The 20,348-nt window shown below is 47.3% G+C and overlaps 1 protein-coding gene across 1 annotated transcript in view; it reads right to left on the bottom strand.

Annotated features, from left to right (window-relative positions):
* Positions 1 to 20,348, bottom strand: part of LOC306835654 (fibroblast growth factor receptor 2-like) — a gene marked incomplete at its 5' end in the record, with an annotated part of 27,953 nt that overhangs the window by 6,344 nt on the left and 1,261 nt on the right. Inside the window, 8 exons of the mRNA XM_079362319.1 lie at positions 514 to 663; positions 3,532 to 3,671; positions 4,207 to 4,400; positions 6,669 to 6,807; positions 7,052 to 7,242; positions 10,994 to 11,117; positions 17,397 to 17,566; positions 18,980 to 19,177. Of these exons, the coding sequence (XP_079218445.1) occupies positions 514 to 663; positions 3,532 to 3,671; positions 4,207 to 4,400; positions 6,669 to 6,807; positions 7,052 to 7,242; positions 10,994 to 11,117; positions 17,397 to 17,566; positions 18,980 to 19,177 (1,306 nt within the window). The remainder of the gene's footprint in view (positions 1 to 513; positions 664 to 3,531; positions 3,672 to 4,206; positions 4,401 to 6,668; positions 6,808 to 7,051; positions 7,243 to 10,993; positions 11,118 to 17,396; positions 17,567 to 18,979; positions 19,178 to 20,348) is intronic.

The raw sequence follows: 20,348 nt of genomic DNA, 5'->3' as shown, positions 1-20,348 counted from the left end.
CCAAACAGCACAGAGGGGATCTTTCTCAGCAAGGGGGGGGGGGGTTAATGGACATGATTGAGCCAATTGTGCCTTTAACTATCACCTATGTTTGTTTGTTGTTTTTTTTTACAGAGATGCAGCTCTGAAACTTCGCACTTCCATACGATAAAGATGAAATGAACAGTTTGGATTTGTTGCCTTAAACTGTTTATTTCTGTTTCCTGTGTTGGTCCTGCTGCTATACCTGATCCCCCCCCCCCTCCCCCCCACCCCTCCGTTAATCATACTGCTATGACTCTCCTCTTTGTGTCTGAGTTGACGGAGCTCCAGCCAGCTGCTGCTCTGAGGTCAGGTATGTGACCGCCCCTCACCCTTACCTACACACAACCTGCCCCCCCCCCTCCCCGTCAGTCAGCAGTCACCAATAAGGAGCCATAATGACGGCCTCAGGCTCCTCCTCACATCTTCTCTGAACTCTCAAAGCGGCTCCACTCATGTTTGCCCGTGAGAAATAACGAAGCATCTCGTTACACTTTATTGAACGGTGAGACGAACTCACCTTTCAGCATCTTGACGGCCACGGTCACCGCCTCCTTGGGTTTGTCCTTATCGATGCCCAGAGCCTCCGCCATCACCACCTGCCCGAAGCAGCCTTCACCCAGAGGTTTACCCAGAGTCAACCTGCAGAGACAAGAGGAGGTTACAAACGACAGCCATGTGAGAGAAGCTCACACACACACACACACACACACACACGTTTCACACTGCAGGAGATTTACAACTTGATTGAGACGCATTTTTGTTCGCGTCTTCTCCTCTGGGTAATGTCTTGACTTTTTCAGGAGTACAGTGAACGTGTGAAAGCAGATAAAAGCTCATCGATCTGATCCAACAATGACACAGTTTTAATCCCTGTGTAGACAGACAGAGAGAGAGAGAGAGAGAGAGAGCGAGCGAGGGAACCAGGCACAGAGCCAGTTTCTCAGCCTCACCCTGAGTTAGTTGTTTTTACTACACCACTCTGTTTCATCAGATTGTGTCTTTGTCTCTCTCTGTGTGTGTGTGTGTGTGTGTGTGTGTGTGTGTGTGTGTGTGTGTGTGTGTGTGTGTGTGTGTGTGTGTGTGTGTGTGCGTAGCGCGCGCGTGAGCTTTATTGGCGCGGTGACTGCAGCCCGTGCCAGGCCAGTAGGTAGAAAGCCGACATGGCAGCGATAATCACCTGATAAAAGCAGGGGAGAGACTCTCCTCTCTAAACTGTTTACCCTGCGCTGGCATGTTCCCGTATACACTCCCTGCAAGTCATTACGCCGCGCTGAGCTCAGCACGCAGCCATCAGCCTGTGAGTGATGCACTGCTGGATCCGTGCAGACAAACAGGTGTCCCGCTCGTTACAATTAAAGTTTGACTTTATGGCACAACATGTCACACAGCTGCTTTATTACACTTAATCTCGTCGATCGATCAGGAGATGAGATAAACGTGGACGTCAGCTGTTATGAACAATCGTCGTCACTGTGAGGGATTTTAAATCTTTGTAAAAATTAAATGATATCGTTTAAATTCCAAGGCCACAAAAATAGGCACCATTATTGTTTTTAATGATCAAACGTTGCGCGCTGTTTAAACTGCACAGGAACGTTGGCAACATTATAAATCTCTGCTGATGTTTTTCTTTTTGCAAATCAGCATGCAGGAGTTTGTCTGGATTCATTCTCCTCTTACACACTTCTCTTTTTCATCCTCTCGATATGGATGTATCGTTTTGAAAAAGGAGGTTTCATAAACGAATCAAACATTTCGACGCCTTCAACAGCAGTGGCTCCGACCTCTGCACTCATCCCACTGCTGTCCGCCTTTCTCATTTGATTGACAGGTGAAGCCCCGCCCCCTCAGGCCCTGTGTCCTGGCTATGTAAACACTCACACAGTGCGCTGCAAAGCTAAGAGCCCGAGGCCGGCGCCCTGCCGCTGTAACACAATCCCCCTTCTGTCCACACACTCTCTCCACGCTCAATGGCAACCATTCTGTGCGTCCAGCCGCACATAATCAATGTTATTTTTCCTCCCCGCGCAAAGCGCTAACGTTAGCATTCCAACATGATCCCTCAGGCGCTGGCATGACAGGAGAGGAAGAAAGAGGCAAACACTGATTTATTCAGAGCAGACAAAACTTCTTATGTGGCGAGTCTGTCAATTAAAATCAAAAGTTCGGAGCAGAAAGCCCGGGTCTGTTTGCACACCAGAGGCGCTAGAATTACCGCACACATGTTTCCCTCTCTGACCAGCCATGTTTAAATGTATCATCCAACTCTTTTATGCGCCGACAGGCTGTTGTTTCGATCTGTGTGGGTTTCTTCTTTTATTTAAACCCGGAGGCCTACAGTGGGATCAAACTCGTCTGACCTCCGCTGTTCTGTAAATCCCTCCTGAAGCGGCTCACACTGTGACTAAGTGAAACCTCAGCCGTGATAATTCCTCCGGTATGAACACCCCTCTGCAGTAACATGCAGATAAAAGCTGCAAGAGCCAACCGATAATTAGCACGGCTTCAGTCCATCTGAGGCAGAGAGCGACTGTGTGTGTGTGTGTGTGTGTGTGTGTGTGTGTGTGTGTGTGTGTGGCTGTGAAGAAGTGAGCCTTTACTCTCAGTTAGTCATCCTCAGCTGCCGTCTGTCAGATTTGAAGTCTCTCTGCAGCACGAGCGATCATTAAGATGTGTTAGCATGGAGTAGAACAGGCGAGGGGTTAAAGGTCATTATCATGATCTATCTGTTTTTTTTTTAAGATTCTCCAGATTTCCTGCAGCCAGCTCAGTTTGAGGCTCAAAACCTTAAAGCCTTAAAACTGTACACAGTGGAAAAGAATTTCCCCTCGGGGACAATAAAATAAAAAGTCTAAAGTCTCATTTAGGCAAACGGACCTGCAGCAGAGGGCAGAGGTCGGATTCAAACCCACAGCCTCTGCAATAAGGACAGTAGCCTCTGTACATCGAGTGCATGACAAGGTTCAGTTCACCGTGAAGTCACTCAGTGCTGCTAATTTTACTTTAGTGGGTAATTTTAATTTTTTTTGTTCTGTTCATTGTTTAATAAAACCGTCTGCATTTTCCCTCCTGAGCTGTTTTCTGAAGATCTTTTTAAAAACCTCCGTTCCTGGATCTGATCTCAGCTGAAACTCTGCTCAGCTGAATTATAAACAGAAACATTTCTTTACGAGATACTTCTCAGATTATTGGCATTATCTTTTACATAACATTAAGAAACTTCAATTTAGTTATCATTTCTATATAAAAAATCCGTGGAGAGCAGCAGGACGTCTCCTGAATGTGTGATGCCATGTTCTCTCCAGTGATCTCAAACGCATCCCCAAAGTTTTCCCGTCCCCCTTGCAGGGACCTGAATAATGACTGCCTGCTTCCTGCAGTGGGATTCAACTCACACCTGTAAAAGTTCCTCGAGGAAAGCGGCGGTGGTTTCTTGTTTCTGAACGTACGAACGGCCCCGTGAGCAGAGAAGAGTTTGGGAGTCTAAATAAAACGACCGGCCCTCACCTGTCTCGAGAGAACTCCCAGCGTGGATCCTCTGGAAGGTCGTACTCCGGGATCGGCTCGTCGTGCGCCGAGCTCCGCCGTGTCGTGATGCGTACCAGCGGCGTGCTGGAGTTCATGGACGAGCTGGAGTCTGCCGACACCTACAGGGTAAGAAATAATGGCTGATCACCGAAGTCTGGGTTCAAAGGTCAGAGAGAGCTCCATTGGCATCAAAGAGGAGTCGGAGTGTGTTTCAAAGTGAAGGACGTCAGCAGAGTCCGTCTATGTGTGTGAGATTACACCACAGTGACAACAGGAAGTGTTTGAACCATGCAGCCTCACCGCTCACCTCTCCAGACGGACTTACCTTCGCACAGGAACCAGGCGCTCCACAGGTTGATAATCAACCTGCTTTGTACCTTAGTAACAAACCAATCAGCTTCTCACAAAGGTAAAAACAGCAAACTTGAATATTCGCTGGATGTAGACGGTTTCCATTTAAAGTTCAGCAGGTTGTGTGGAGTTTTGTAAACCAGCAGTAGTTGTCTTATTTATCAGTCATGCAGCTAAAAAAGATTTAAATGTAATATCTGAACATCAGCCTGCTGCTGTGTGAAACCTCTGGTCTCTGGTGTGTGTGTTTGTCTCCTCTCAGGTGTTAGATGCCATTAGAACTCTTTATCTACTTTCTGTTACCTGGCGGCGCAGAGGGATCTGTTTGCTCAGTTTGTGGACCGCCGGTTGGCCCCCAAAGTCGGGTTTCTTCGCCGTGTTCCTCATGCGACAAACGACCACGATGCCCACCATGCAGGCGATGAGGAAGACGCCCGCACAGTAGATCGCAATCTCCACGTAGTCAGGAGAGATCGGGCCCAGGGGCTTCTCCAGAGCTGAGGGGGGTGCAGAGGAAGGAGTGAGACAAAGACACACGCACACACACACACACAAACACACACACAGGTATCAGACAGACGGACAGAGTCGCTGCAGACGACGCCTCATGTGTGAACGTGATCACCCTCGACTGTCCGGGTCAAACGGACCTGAGCGGAGCTGAAACGTCTCCGCACATCTTAAATCTCGACTTGGTGAGTGAGACCGGCCTGCATCTGTCTGCATGCTGTGCTAACACAAACACGCCCACGCAGGACGGGGAAAAAAACTTCCAATTACAAACAAGGAAGGCCGCTGTCCTTCGAGGTCGTATCTGACCTGACGTGGTCGTAATGGAAACAGGCTGCGTTTGAAACGCTCAGCACCGTGATGCTTCACGCTCCAGACCACAACCTCTGCTGCAGCCCGCCATCCAGCTGGAGGCGGAGCTGCTTTATCTCCTGTCAGCCTCGAACCTCTTGACCCAGGAACCACAGCGCACACACACACACACACACTCAGACAACAGCCTGAGTCATAAATGTGACGAGTTATTCCGAGAGGAAAAGGATCTTTCTCCTGATCTTTGGCTTGACAAACTGTCCTGTGGTTAGCACATTCATAACGCTGCTCGCTCTCTCGATGATCCTTTTTTAATGTCAAGTTCGACATGAGTTCTTAAAATTCTTTCTTCTACCCTGGAGTCGATCTTTCTAGACTTCCTTTTTACGAGTAATTAATAAGAAGTAAGAAGATGCGCTTCTTCGGACACCTTTGTTGCTCTTTACATGACTGTCCCCCCCCCCCCCCGGAAAAATCACATTTTTTTTTAGCCTTATAAAAAAGCCACAAAACATCTGGAACAGAAACCAGAACTTGTCTGACACCAAGTATCTCATCCTTTCGCTGCAGCTTCTTGAATCTTTGCAGAGGCGGCTCGCAGTTATCGTTTGGTTGGACTATTCATACTCCAGACACACAGCGACTGGATTAGGATTTAACTCTTTGAGGAAGGAGATCACAGCTTGCATGAGCGTGTCGTCGTGCAGCAGTGAAGACGTTCGGCTCTGATAATCGAGAAAGTCAAGCCAACCTATCAGCGCGTTGATCTCTAACTTTTGATCTTTATTTCAAGCAGAAATAAGGATCTTAAAAGACGTCGATTATCAGAGCGAGGACAGGAAAAGAGAAACCTTTAAATGTGGAAATTAGACATGCAGAACCGTGATGTGGCACTGATAGAAGAGGGAGATGTAAAAGAAGACGGACTGCAAACCCTCCCCTCCATCAGGAGTCTGGACACACTCTCTCTCTCGTCTGAAGACGAGCTTGTTATCTGCTCGGAGCGTTCGACGATCACTGGATCAAATATCTGATCCGTGTGTCTCAGACTCGGAGGGAAGGACCTGACGTCCACAGAGGTCATTCAAAGGCAAACTCCGAAGGGTGAAGGAAAAGTCAAATAAAGGAGAGTGTGTATACCTGGAAGCACCGTCAACACAGCAGTGTGAAAGGAGATCCCAATAGAATTACCCGCCAAGCACGTATACTCCCCAGCATCCTCAAAAGTTACATTGGGGAGGTAGAGAACTTCTATCTCCTTATCTGTAGTGTTAACACCTGCAGTCTGGGGAGAGGAGGAAGAGGAGGAGGAGGACGAAGAGGGGGTGAAGATCAGAGCAGACGGGGAGTCACAGAGGAAGTTGGGGAAAAACAGAGAGAGGAAGAGAAACAAATGAGACCCCAAACACCAAGAGAGGAATGAAAAGAGGAGCCGGATGACGTCCATCGTTGAGGGTCCTTCTCGGGCAAAGGATGCTGGGAGTTTTTCCATGGATGAGGAGAAGGAGAAGGTTTCATAAACAGACACAGAGAGAACCCAGTACACCACCAAAACATGAAAAACAGAACCAAAACACCACATGAGAAGGTCCCCAGCACCAACAGAACCTCGGCACGTTGGACTGAACCCATGCACAAACACAGAGAGCATGGAGAGCACGCCTGTGCAGCTGCACACGCCGTCTGACACAGGAGGAGAGGCGTGTCAGAGGGAGTGTGCGAGCGCAGGTTGCACGCGTGCTTCCATGTCTGCAGCCGTCCGAGCACCGCAGCTGAAACACAAGCGGTTAAACATCGAGGGGGGGGGGGAGGTCTGTGAACCCCAAGACCACGAAGAGACCACCAGCAGGACCACCACAGCACAGCAGGGCGGGGACAGAGCCCAGGAAACCACAGCAGGGGGGGTGGGGGGGGGGAGGTGGGGTCAGGTGTCTCGGGGTTACCTGGGATGACAGTGAGCCAGCCCGACTGGTTGGCCTCGCCTATATAATTGGAGACTTTACAGGTATACTCTCCAGCATCTTCCTCCGTCACGTTGGTGAGCGTGAGCATCTCCACGTCGGAGCTGTTAATGCCTGAACGCTGCAACCCACACACACACACACACACAAACACACACACACTTCAGACATGAACATTTAAAGCAGGCTCAATCAGACTTGAAAGCATCTCGACTGTGACGCTGGATCTACGATGGCGAGCTGCAGCTTGGAAACACGGAGGAGACGTGATGATTCGCTCCTGTTCATCTCCCAAAACACCTGCTAAAAAAAAAAAAACAGGAGAAGAGTCTCCTCTCCAAAGACGGAGGTTCGGTCAGTTTTACCTTCAACACTCGGACGTAGGGGTGACCGTCGGGGCCGAAGCGGCTGCCGTTCTGAGTGATGTGTTTCAGCCACTGGATGTGAGGTTGTGCGTCGCTGTAAACCTTGCAGACGAAGCGGGCGTCCTCCCCGACGTGCACGGTGGTGTTGGCGGGGAGGCCGGCCTGCAGAATGGGCCGGTGAGGCGAGCGCTCTGTGGAGGAGGACGGAGAGATTTGTTTTAGGTCTGTTGGAAGCCAGCGAGCGCAGGACGACGAGCAGGGGTCCAATCAGCCGTCCTGTTTCTCCGCCTGTTCTAGAAGTTTTAAACTCCGTTCATAACGAACGAATGAAAGCTGTTTTTTTAGCTCAAACCAAAAAGTTTTGGATGTGTTTTGCTTTTGAGAGTTCGCCTTGACATCCTCGGCTTGTGATTATATTCGAGCAGCCCTGAGAGGGGAAGTGTGTGCTGCTTGTTATCGCCGAGGCTTCAAACAAACAAAGAGGAGGAATTTACTATCACAGATAAAGAGCTCAGGTGGAGGAGGAAGAGGAGGGTGCAGACGTACTGCACACGAGTGGAGGTGTCAGAGTTGGACAGAGAAATCCCTCCGAACCCCCCCCCCCCCCCCCACACACACACACACACACACAAACACACATACACACACACACACACCCACGCACACACCCACGCACACACACACCATCTCCTGCGATCTGCATTCTTTAACACGCAAACATTCGGTCTGAGAATCCAAACAGAGCGAGACCTCCTGAACAATGCCCCCTTTCAAACACCGCCCGGCCTCCATCACAGCACGGAGGAGCCCCCACACACACACACACCCCCCCCCCCCCCACACACACACACACACACACACACACACACACACACACACACACTTTCAGGGAATGACATCACTCAGCCTGTGGCCCTGCAGTGCCTTCACGAAACAAAGCCTGAAGGTAGGTGCAGTAAATTCATTCTTGCGCAAGACTTGGTGTGTGTGTGTGTGTGTGTGTGTGTGCGTGTGTGTCAGCGTCTGTGTGTCTACGGTTGGCCAGGGTCAGGGGGAGAGTCTGTGATGTAGGGAGGAGGCTCGTGTTGAGAAACAGGACAGAAAAGAAGGACGAACAAATGAACAAAGAGCAGGAAGACACTTCTTTAACGTGTGTGTGCGCGCGTGTGTGTGTGTGTGTGTGTGTGTGTGTGTGTGTGTGTGTGTGCACCCGTCTTCCTTCTCCATCTATCTGAAATCTGTCAGATCAGATGATTCCCACCCTCCCTCCTCCACATTCCTCTCGCTCGCCTTGTTTATTGTCTCTCTCTCTCTCTTTTTTGTCTTTCCCCGTGTTTCTCTCCATCCTCTGACCTCCTCGCTCTCTCCCTCGCTCGCCCCGCAGGCCGAACAGGACCATGCCATACACTTCTCTTGACTGACACAAGCCGATCCCGCCGCAGCCATTTCACCATGGCAGCTGATCCCGATGTGAGAGCTGCAGCCTTCACAGCGAGGCAGCGTGGGTGTGCGTTCACAGAAAACAGGCCACATCATGATCACAGAGCTGCCCAAAACAATAAAAGTTTGTGGAGCAATTCCTGCGCAAATTAGAAAAAGGTCCATCGGGCGAGCGCGTGTGTGGCCGAGAGCCGAGGAGATGAAACTTCTGTCTGCAGCTGAAACATGACAACACGTACATCACCTTCACTGACCTCACAGCTCTTCACTGCCTCTCTTTATGTTTCTGCTGTTTTCAGAGTTTTTAAAGAAAACACAAAAAAAAAAAAAAAAGGCTTCAGCTTCTCACATGGTTCCAATAACTTTGATCGAAAAGCAAACAAACTGAGAAGTCAAAACAGATCTGCGTGTCAAACGTTGTTTTCTCTTCTTCTTCTCTCCCATTAATCTTCTCCTGACCCCTCATGTTTATTCAGTGACCTTTGAGGCGGGGGGGGGGGGGGGGGGGGGTCCTTAGGTTGGGAACCACCTGATAAGCTCGTTGAAAGTATTTGCACCCTTAGCGGCCGAGTAAGATCAACGTCTGAGGCGATCGTTTTATCAATTTAATCAACGTGAGTCAAAGTTTCAGAAGTTTCATTTCTTCAACTTTGCTCGTGTGAAGCTCCAAATGAAGGACGAACGGGGAGCTGTCAGCTTCCTGTTTCAGACCTTCTCTTCAGTAAATGATCCGAACATTTTCGTGCATCGAACTCAATGAATGAATGAAGTTTTTTTGTTTCCATCCGTTTATCAATAAATTCACTCGTGGATGAATTTGACGGGACAGACGCAGGGAGAGGCGTGAGGAGACGGACCGGGGGGCCATTCCATGTGGGTCAGATGAACTCTGGGTGACCCGGCGTCCTGGCACACGGGGGCCTGGTGGAGGGGCGAGGGGCTTGCATGGCAGAGACCGACGTGGTCTCAGCGGGACACGGACGCGGCTGCTCTGAACCAGAGACGAGCCCTCCCTCTGCGTTTAGTAGCTGACCCTAAAGGTCATCGCAGCACACAGAAAAAAGACTGATAAGAGCAGCTCTGTGTTTCTCCGTCTGTGAAAACCCCCCATGATGACAGAGCGGCATGAAGCGAGAGGCTGCAGAGCCAGACGAGAAGGGGTTAACTGCTCTGCAATAAAACGGAACAAAAACAGAAAAAAATGCAGACTGAAGGAGATTTAGTAACTCCAGAGGGGCCCCGTGTGTGTGTGTGTGTGTGTGTGTGTGTGTGTGTGTGTGTGTGTGTGTGTGTGTGTGTGTGTGTGTGTGTGTGTATGTGTGTGTGTGTGTGTGTGTGTGTGTGTGTGTATGTGTGTGTGTGTGAGAGCATGTGCAGAACCTTCAGGTATTTAATCTCCATCTGATATAATGGAAATAATACTCCTTGTCGCCATGGAGACGTTAATGAAAACAGACGTGTGTGATGAGGAGAATTGCGTCGACCGGCTCCTGAACGCCGCTCACTGTTTTTCAAACGGTTGCAGCTCGTTGTGGATTATTGATCAGCCTTTAATCGACCGTGTCAGACACACTTTGACCTGCCGTGCGCTGGTTCGAGTGAGGTCAGAAGAGAACGGGTACGCTTCAAAATAAGGCCAAACTCCGTGTCCACAAACACACGCCGTTCTACTATCTCTAACCTCCTCTCCGTGTTGTCCACGGCGTGCATCGATTCTGCAAACTGACCAGAAAGTCTCTCTTTGATTTCGGAGCTCCAAAGGTTGACTGAGTTAGGTCTGAACTCAGTGAAACACAATCAGAGCCTCACTTCAAAACCTCTGCACTCCTGAAGCCTGGCCCACGCAGACACACGTTTAAAATCTAATCTTCTGTTTTTTAAAAGGAGAGAGAGGCTTCACACGTCAGGTGAAACCGTGTTGTTCCTGCTGTGTGTGACGCAAGAGGAGACCCGCCTGGAGGTCGACAGACAGACAGACAGACAGACAGACAGACAGACAGACAGACAGACAGACAGACAGACAGACAGACAGACAGACAGACAGACAGGAAGTTAAAGTGTGGCTGAAGACGGAGAGCGAGCTGGAGGTGAGTTTTAAATCCGCTGTGGTCGCTGTTCTACTCAGCGGACGACATCATCTTTAGGAGCGTCAGGAAAAAGTGTGAAGGGGGAGGAGTCTTCCCGCTCATCTTGTACTGTGTTTCACACTTCAAGAGTCAGTTTGCAAAAAAAAAAAAAAAAAACAGAAAGGACTTTGAAGGAGTTTGATTGTTGCAGCTCCTGGTGTTGGTGCATTTAGAGTTCATATATGTTTACAAAAGAAGCACCGGGTTGTCATGACCTCCACGCTACGCTAAAACTGTAGATCCACATCAAATCATCTTAATCACGCAGGATCAAAAAGTGTCATGATGGAAGCTCCATTCAAAGTGTTGACACACAGCTTTAGCTTCAGGTGAGTGTGTGTGTGTGTGTGTGTGTGTGTGTGTGTGTGTTACTGACCCACTACGTCCAGTGTGTACGTGTGGTTGATGGCTCCAAACTCGTTCTCCACCAGACAGGTGTAGTTGCCCTTATCGGACGGCACCACGCTCTCCATGATCAGGGTCCAGTGCTGGCTGCGGAGCTGTGGGAGAGAGGGAGGGGTTAATGTTATGGAGCTTTAAGAAACACACACACACACACACCTGACACACACACACACACACACACACACACGTTCCGAGAGCTGACAACGATACCAAGGCTGAACTGTTGGGAGGCATATCGGACTGTTTGCCCTGAGTGGAAGCTACAGGTGTGAGCTCACAATAGAGTTTCCGTCTGCGCAGCGAGCAGAGACTGTAGCTGCTGCTTGTTCAGGCCGAGCTCGCACACAAAAGGAGAGATTAGAGCACGGGGCCGGGCTCAGGTACGCCTTTGTCCCTCTGCTGTTGACAGAAAGAGAGTCTGACTGTTTCGTTTCCGTCACGTTGACACTGTCTGAGCTCGCTGAAAGACGTCGACATCAGCAGCCACGTCAGCATGACCCTCTCTGAGGTCGTTCGTACGCCGACACTCCTCAATACCACGAGTTTTAAACACAACGCAATCTCTGTGATTTTAATGATCGTCTGTATCACAAAGTTCCCAAACTGCAGCTCATCAGTCATGTGTTGAATCAAAACAGAGAGAGCACTGTCTCCAATGTTTCCAGTGTTACAGGGAAGCGTCTAATCCGAGTCCTGACTCTATCTACATGCACTCAGGTGAGGAGCGGCCGACACACACTTTTCATAAAACACCATCAGTGAGACACTGGCTGCAATACGCTGCTTTTATTACCCATGAACTCCAGTTGATTTTTCCTGTCAAATACAAAAAAAAAAAAACCTTTAAAGCCATCGAAGCGCTGGTCGGTAACCATTAAAAGTTCACCTCCGAGCGCTCCCACATTCACAGACACCAGGTGAAGTGCACACGTCACAAACATCAGGTTGCTCTCAGGTAAGCTGCAACCAAATTCATCCAAACTGAAACATCACTTTTGGATTCAGACACCTTAAAACAGGCTCCAACAGACAGCGCGCAGGTTAAAAACAAGGGTGTCTTCTCTTTTATTCCACTGATTCATTCCAGAATCATTTTGAAGCATCGTGATGATTGAACTCGTCACCCAGGAGGAGCCTTCGACTCGTTCTGCTCAAACTTTGATGCCTGCTCCTGTAAAATAACACTAAATTCTGCTTTTATTAGCTGGAGTCTAGATCGACTCTGTCACACTGAAGGAATTCTTTATAGTGCGTCTCGCTTTTCAGAATTAAAACACAAGCACACACTGGCTTCACGTTCCCATGACGTGCACAATCAGGTATTTTCTGCACATATAAATCAACTCAGGCTGTTTGTTTCCCCAAACAGACCAGAGTGAGAGACATTTCACAACTTCACCCGAGCTCTGCTGCAGACTCTCTGCACAGGACCTCTACAGGAATCACTCACCCGGGATATATTCAGGTTTATTTACTGTTTGAATCTGCAGACAGTTTGGCTTCTTTCTGCACAGTTTTTTAATCCGGGAGTGAAAAAGCTTCAGTTTAAACTTTAACCTGCTCAGGGACTGTTTGTGAGTCCGTCTTCGTAACAATAGAATCACATGTTCACATAGCCAGCTCCAACCAGACCTGTTCTCCCTGATTGAGTTACCTCGGCGTTCGGAGCTCATCTCAACCCTGACGCCGCCTTATTAGGGTGGTTGCCTGAAAGGCAAACCACACTACTACAATTGTTAGGGTGGTTGCCTGAAAGGCAAACCACACTACTACTATTGTAAATATTCTTATTATTATTATTATATCCTCAAATTTACGCGCGCTACTCCTCCCACAGCGTTTGCGCCACACACACAAAAAAGGTATCAAAACGACCGGCTCGGTCATGACATGGGTGCTATTACTTTGTGGAAACTTCGGTCACACGATGTGGACACAAATCGAGTTTAAACGACAAAAATTTGCCCCATTGAAAATGAATGGCAAAAATTCAAATCCTAGAGTGTAACGGCCAAAAACTTAAGTTTTGGAGACATATTTGTAAATCGCCATCCTGAAGTCATTGTTGCTCACATATATAAACAAAATACATCAAAATAAAGCTCTGAGTGTCCTCTCACTCATAAAGCAAAAAGTAAAAACATAAAATGTTTCAGTCTCTCAGGGGAGGAATTTGTTTGACAGTCACGCACCACATACACACACATTGGGCTCTCACTCTAGCTGATGTCCAGAATTTCATAGTTTTCACTCATGTTTTAAAATTGCCACTGTGGTCCCAATCTGAATGTTAAATACACATAAAATATATCAAAACGTGCGCCTATTTGTGCTGTCGCTCACAGTCCAAACGGATCTGTGATACCATGTTTAGTTTTCAAGATATTTGAGGTTTTGCGAGCAGTGGTAAGCCCATTCAAAGACTTTGGTTGACATTCAGCTTTGATCTGCCAAACTGCCAGAACATTCTATCAATCAGTGAGCAGCAGGTATTCAGAGAGTGATGACATCATCATTTGAGTGGGACCATAGCAGTGGGACAGAGTTCTGTCTTAGCTGTTAGCTGACTACAGTTAAACAGTTTTACTGCAGTATAACTCAGAAACACATACACAGACGGCAACCACCCTCACAATTTCTGCTGGAATTGTCTAGTTAGGGTGGTTGCCTGAAAGGCAAACCACACTACTACAATTGTTAATATTATTATTATTCCGCTTATTATATCCTCAAAACGGGCCGCGCTACTCCTCCCACAGCGTTTGCGCCACACACACAAGAAAGGTATCAAAACGACCGGCTCGGCCCCAAAAAGTGTGCTATTACTTTGTGGAAACCTCGGGCACACGGTTTGGACACAAATCAAGTTTAAGTGACAAAAAATTGGCCAAAATTTGCCCCATTCAAAGCAGATGGCAAAATTTGAAATCCTAGAGTGTAACGGCCAAAAACTTCAGTTTTGGAAACATATTTGTAAATCGCCATCCTGAAGTCATTGTTGCTCGCATATATAAACAAAATACATCAAAAGAAAGCTCTGAGTGTCCTCTCACTCATAAAGCAAAAAATAAAAACATAAAATGTTCCAGTCTCCCAGGAGAGACATTTGTTTGACAGTCACGCACCACATACACACACATTGGGCTCTCACTCTAAGTGATGTCCAGAATTTCCCAGTATTCACTCATGTTTTGAAATTGCCACTGTGGTCACAGTCTGAATGCTAGATGAAAATACAATACATCAAAACGTGCGCCTATTTGTTATGTCGCTCACAGTCCAAACGGATCGGTGATACCATGTTTAGTTTTCAAGATATTTGAGGTTTTGCGAGCAGTGGTACGCCCATTCAAATACATTGATGGAATGTTCTGGCAGATCAAAGCTGAATGTCAAGTGAGCAGCAGGTGTTCAGAGTTAAGAGTGATGACATCATTGTTTCAGTGTGACAGAGTTCTGTCTCAGCTGTTAGATGGCACCGTTCTTACTGCTGTCCCACACATGCACGCACACACAGACTCTCACGCACACACGGCAACCACCCTCACAATTTCTGCTGGAATTGTCTAGTTAGGGTGGTTGCCTGAAAGGCAAACCACACTACTACTATTGTAAATATTCTTATTATTATTATTATATCCTCAAATTTACGCGCGCTACTCCTCCCACAGCGTTTGCGCCACACGCACAAAAAAGGTATGAAAACGAGCGGCTCGGTCATGACATGGGTGCTATTACTTTGTGGAAACCTTGGACACATGGTGTGGACACAAATCGAGTTTAAACGACAAGAAATTGACCCATTGAAAATGAATGGCAAAATTTGAAATCCTAGAGTGTAACTGCCAAAAAGTTCAGTTTTGGAGACATATTTGTAAATCGCCATCCTGAAGTCACTGTTGCTCACATATATAAACAAAATACATCAAAATAAAGCTCTGAGTGTCCTCTCACTCATAAAGCAAAAAATAAAACAATAAAATGTTTCAGTCTCCCAGGGGAGACATTTGTTTGACAGTCACGCACCACATACACACACATTGGGCTCTCACTCTACCTAACCTCCAGAATTTCACAATTTTCATTCATGTTTTAAAATTGCCACTGTGGTCCCAGTCTGAATGTTACATACAAATAAAATATATCAAAACGTGCGCCTATTTGTGCTGTCGCTCACAGTCCAAACGGATCAGTGATATCATGTTTAGTTTTTAAGATATTTGAGGTTTTGCGAGCAGTGGTAAGCCCATTCAACGACTTTGGTTGACATTCAGCTTTGATCTGCCAAACTGCCAGAACATTCCATCAATCAGTGAGCAGCAGGTATTCAGAGAGTGATGACATCATCATTTGAGTGGGACCATAGCAGTGGGACAGAGTTCTGTCTTAGCTGTTAGCTGACTACAGTTAAATAGTTTTACTGCAGTATAACTCAGAAACACATATACAGACGGCAACCACCCTCACAATTTCTGCTGGAATTGTCTAGTTAATATTATTATTATTCCGCTTATTATATCCTCAAAACGGGCCGCGCTACTCCTCCCACAGCGTTTGCGCCACACACACAAGAAAGGTATCAAAACGACCGGCTCGGCCCCAAAAAGTGTGCTATTACTTTGTGGAAACCCCGGGCACACGGTTTGGACACAAATCAAGTTTAAGTGACAAAAAATTGGCCAAAATTTGCCCCATTCAAAGCAGATGGCAAAATTTGAAATCCTAGAGTGTAACGGCCAAAAACTTCAGTTTTGGAAACATATTTGTAAATCGCCATCCTGAAGTCATTGTTGCTCGCATATATAAACAAAATACATCAAAAGAAAGCTCTGAGTGTCCTCTCACTCATAAAGCAAAAAATAAAAACATAAAATGTTCCAGTCTCCCAGGAGAGACATTTGTTTGACAGTCACGCACCACATACACACACATTGGGCTCTCACTCTAGCGGATGTCCAGAATTTCCCAGTATTCACTCATGTTTTGAAATTGCCACTGTGATCACAGTCTGAATGCTAGATGAAAATACAATACATCAAAACGTGCGCCTATTTGTTATGTCGCTCACAGTCCAAACGGATTGGTGATACCATGTTTAGTTTTCAAGATATTTGAGGTTTTGCGAGCAGTGGTACGCCCATTCAAATACATTGATGGAATGTTCTGGCAGATCAAAGCTGAATGTCAAGTGAGCAGTAGGTGTTCAGAGTTAAGAGTGATGACATCATTGTTTCAGTGTGACAGAGTTCTGTCTCAGCTGTTAGATGGCACCATTCTTACTGCTGTCCCACACATGCACGCACACACAGACTCTCACGCACACACGGCAACCACCCTCACAATTTCTGCTGGAATTGTCTAGTTCTATACGTTACTGTCCGGGGGCATTTAACCCTTCAGTCCCCGGATTAAGTTTCTAATTGTTGGGGTTAGAGAAGCATTTCGAGTTACAGAGAGAGGCTCTGCAAAGTACCCTGGTGAGAGGAGGTGCACGGATGAGCAATTCCAATTTCACACCAGAAACCCTGCCCCTCGTTTCCTCCGTCTACTCTCCCCCCTGTCTCTCCAGTGAAGGGTGGAAAAGGGGTGAAAGGACAACTGGGGGTTGATGAGGAAAGAGGCCTGACGTTCCCTGGAAACACGATGGCAAACTGGCCTGAAGCACGGCAGCAAGAAGAGGCAGCGAGCTGAGGTCTGTCATCATCTGCTCCATGATTAATCACCTGGGATTCAGCTAGTTATCTCTGATCGGCCTGATGAGGTGCACCGAAGCTCACTTCTTGGTCCCCCTCTACATGATGTACTTCTTCCATAAACTTTTTTTTTTTTTTACATTTTTCAAAAGTCTCAAAAGTTGGACGTTACAAAACTTTCTTAACAAGAATGAAATTCGGGACGCCAGTTGCCCGGTGGTTAGTACGCGCTCTCTCCACTAAACGCTCCAAAACAAGAGCAAAACAAATCTTCAAAAGTCAAAGAGAACGAGTCAGACTGGAATCGTTGTTTTTCAGCAGCAAAATGTTGAAAATCAGATTTCCAGGAACTAAAAGGACTTAACTTAAAATCTAAAGTTGCGTCAGAAGACAGAAGTTATTTGATGAGCAGGTAAACACGTTGTGCATCCCTCCTTTTTTTAAACCAGGAACAAAAACTCAAATGCTTTCATTTCATCTGATTCAGACGGCTGCGACTGTCTTTACAACTTCGACAGCTTTAAGTCTTTCAAATGTCCGAGATCGATGGAGAGATCAAGGGACTTTAACTTGTTCCCCAGACTAAAGGGGAGGTCTAACCTGAAGGTCCGAACCTTGAAGACCTTTTGATAGACAGTTTCTTTCACGTTTTCTCGCCTGGAGGCGTTCGGAGGGTCCTACCTTGTACCCTCCCATGCGGTCCTCCTGGCGGAACGGTCGGCTGTTTTTCAGCCAGCGTAGTCTGGGTCGAGGGTTTCCTCCTGCGGCACAGCGGAACTTCACCGTGTTGGCGGCCGGCACGGCGTGGAGCTTCTTCTCCATCTTTGCCGAGGACGTCCAATAGGGAGCGCCTTGAAAGAGAAAACGGGCGGAGTCAAGTCAGCGTGAGTTTTTATGTGGATAAATGTGATGATAGGTTTGTTGTCTGTGATTGTCAACAAACAACACTGCCGATAAAAACATTCTTTAACATGCTGCAGAAATAAACACTTTGTAAAATGACAAATCACCAACTCAGCAAAGTCGTTTTAGGACATTTTAAATCAAAACGTGACAAATGAAACATTTAACTCAGAAAAACAATGTTTGTGCAAAATTATTTTTTAAAGCTGGAAAATATTGAAGAGTAAAATAAAGTCAACAGGACAGAAAACCGTGTGCACATCTCTGAACTCTTGTCATTATTTTTAGTGGTTTTGTTGCCCGTCGGTCGTGATTCCTTCGTTACATTCCCGAGTCAGCGCCTGCAGAGTAATCTGGTTTTTAAATTTGAAGCTCTGACAGAAATGGAGAGTTTGTCTCCGGGGAGTTTTGGACCGACTGAGGCAGAAATATTAGGAAGCATCACTGCAGAGGAGCCAAACCTGAACTACCCCGACCCCCCAGCTCCGCTCAGTGACCCTCCGTCTGCATAACACACTCGCACAGCAAAACAAAACACACACACTCTCCTGCAGGGTGTCACAGAGGAGGGGAAAGGAGAATGTGGCGGGGCGTTTCCACCAAGGTAACCAGACCATCACATTCAATTTCATCTCATTCCACTAAGCAGCGTCTCCACCCCCCCCTTCACTTCCTCCCATTAACAAAGCTCGCTGTTTATCTGGCGTTACACGGGCTGGATGTGGACGAGGACGCTTATCATGGCGGGAAAGTCATTATGAGCTGTCAGGGGAGGAAATGAGTGTCACGTTTAAGAAGGAGCACGCTTTGGTCGAGATTAGATCACGCCAAACTGTTCCCATTCCTCCTCCTGAAATCTGTCACCTCCATCATGTTTGTTCTGTTCCCTGGTTCCTTTTTTTCTCCAGATTCTCTCGGTCAGCTGGATTCCCCCCACCCCCCCCCCCCCCCCCCCCCCCCACCCCCCACCCCCACCCCTGGCACCTGGGAGTGTAATGGCCGCAGCAGATGGGACTCCGAGGGGAAGAGGAACTCAAAGTCAAACAACAACCTAACGGCTCTCACTATCACTCCTTTACAGTGAGAGCAGAGAGAGGGAAAACCCACAGATAAAACTTCAGGATGACCCCAAAGCTAAGTTCACGTCCCTGAAGAAGGTTTACTCAAAGCCCCCTCCCTCCAATCTGCATACTCTCAGACTCCTCCCTTCATCTCTCTGGCATGCACGGCCGGACGTGTCGTGCATTCTTGGATAGTAAAATCAGTAAACAGAGCTCTTCCTTCCTGAATCGATACGACTTCCCTCAAACTAAAATGAGCCTTTCCTTCTTTTTTCTTTTACTATCTGCTCCTTTCTTCACCTCTCTCCCTGTCATCGCCGTATCCGCTCAGACAGAGACGGATGAGGTGGAGGTTAGCTCGTTGCGAGGCCGTCTCTCCGAGTCGACCTCTGACTCGGGCTGGCAGCGGGTCGGAGGACGAGGTTGGGACATGAAAGGTGAGCGGAGCTGTTTCCCATGCTCTCCGTCCGGAGGGGCAGCACTTCAAACGAGACGACCCTCAGACCTCTGCACATGAAGGCAGACTCTCACTGCTGCAGACTCCAGGAACCCCCGCCTCCCCCCAGCTCCCCTAAAGCCCCTAGCATCCGGATCCCCACACGGCTGTTTATCCTGAGATGACCCGGGTTAAAATGAGGTTATCAAACTGCTGCACAGAGAGTCCAGATTTGTTTTATTACTCCGAGTTTGTCCATCAGTTTGTGTGATATCCTCCGTTTTTCACAACAAAGTGGTTCTGTGTGAATTAAACAATGTGAGCGATAAAACGGTTTTTATTGTATTTACACAGCGGCCATCTTCCTCTGACATCATAAATGTGTCGCTCGTTTTCAACTCACACTGCTGAGCTTCAGATTTTCAAACCCTCTCAACAATGAGAATCTATAAAATCCTGATCATTTCCTTTCTGGCAAATCGATCATAAACTGTGCAGATGACAGGTCGCGATGTTGAAAATCTCGAGCTAAAACAACACATTAAAAAACCGTCTGAAGGAAGCGAACATTAGCTTTCCAACTCAAATTCCTCCTTTGATGGACGACGTGCACCAAAGAAAATGTGAAGTTCTCAAATTACTTATAAAATAGACGGTTCTACGTGAGATATGGTTTGGGGTAAATCTTGTGTTCGGCACACAGTCTTAAACCATCCCATTGTTGTGACACTTTCATTTATAGGTTCCTCAAAACTGATTGTTTTAGACAACTTTTTCTCCTCAACTGACGCCAAGCCATTTGAAACAAGCCAGCAAAGCGCTGTCAAAAGAACACGACTGAGAAATATCAAATAGTGTTAAAAGTTTGGCACGGAGGGCCCGACTCTCTTCTGTAGTTAAAAACATTTTTACTCACACTGCGACCTCTCGGCCTGTCATAGCTACTTATACGGCTGCTTTCTTAAAGTTTGAGTTAAGACGAGACATCTACACGACACCTGTACACATACTAAACCACTCACTTCTTCTTCTTCTGTAATAAAATGTGTTCAAACGGTGTTTCAGACACAGAGGTCGATATCACTATTAAAGGTCCTCTTCACCATGTTCCTCTAACATGTGTCTCTAGTCTGTCTACAAACCCCCCAATGATGAGAGAAGTCCATCCTCTCCGTCTTCTGCCTGCTCCACTTTTCAGAGAATGTGTGCTCAAACAGGCCGTTTGGAGATGTT

The sequence above is a fragment of the Symphodus melops genome (genome assembly GCF_947650265.1).
Source record: "Symphodus melops genome assembly, chromosome: 15".
NCBI lineage: Eukaryota > Metazoa > Chordata > Actinopteri > Labriformes > Labridae > Symphodus > Symphodus melops.
Note: the sequence above shows the minus strand (reverse complement) of the source record. Positions and strands in the feature narration are given on the sequence as shown.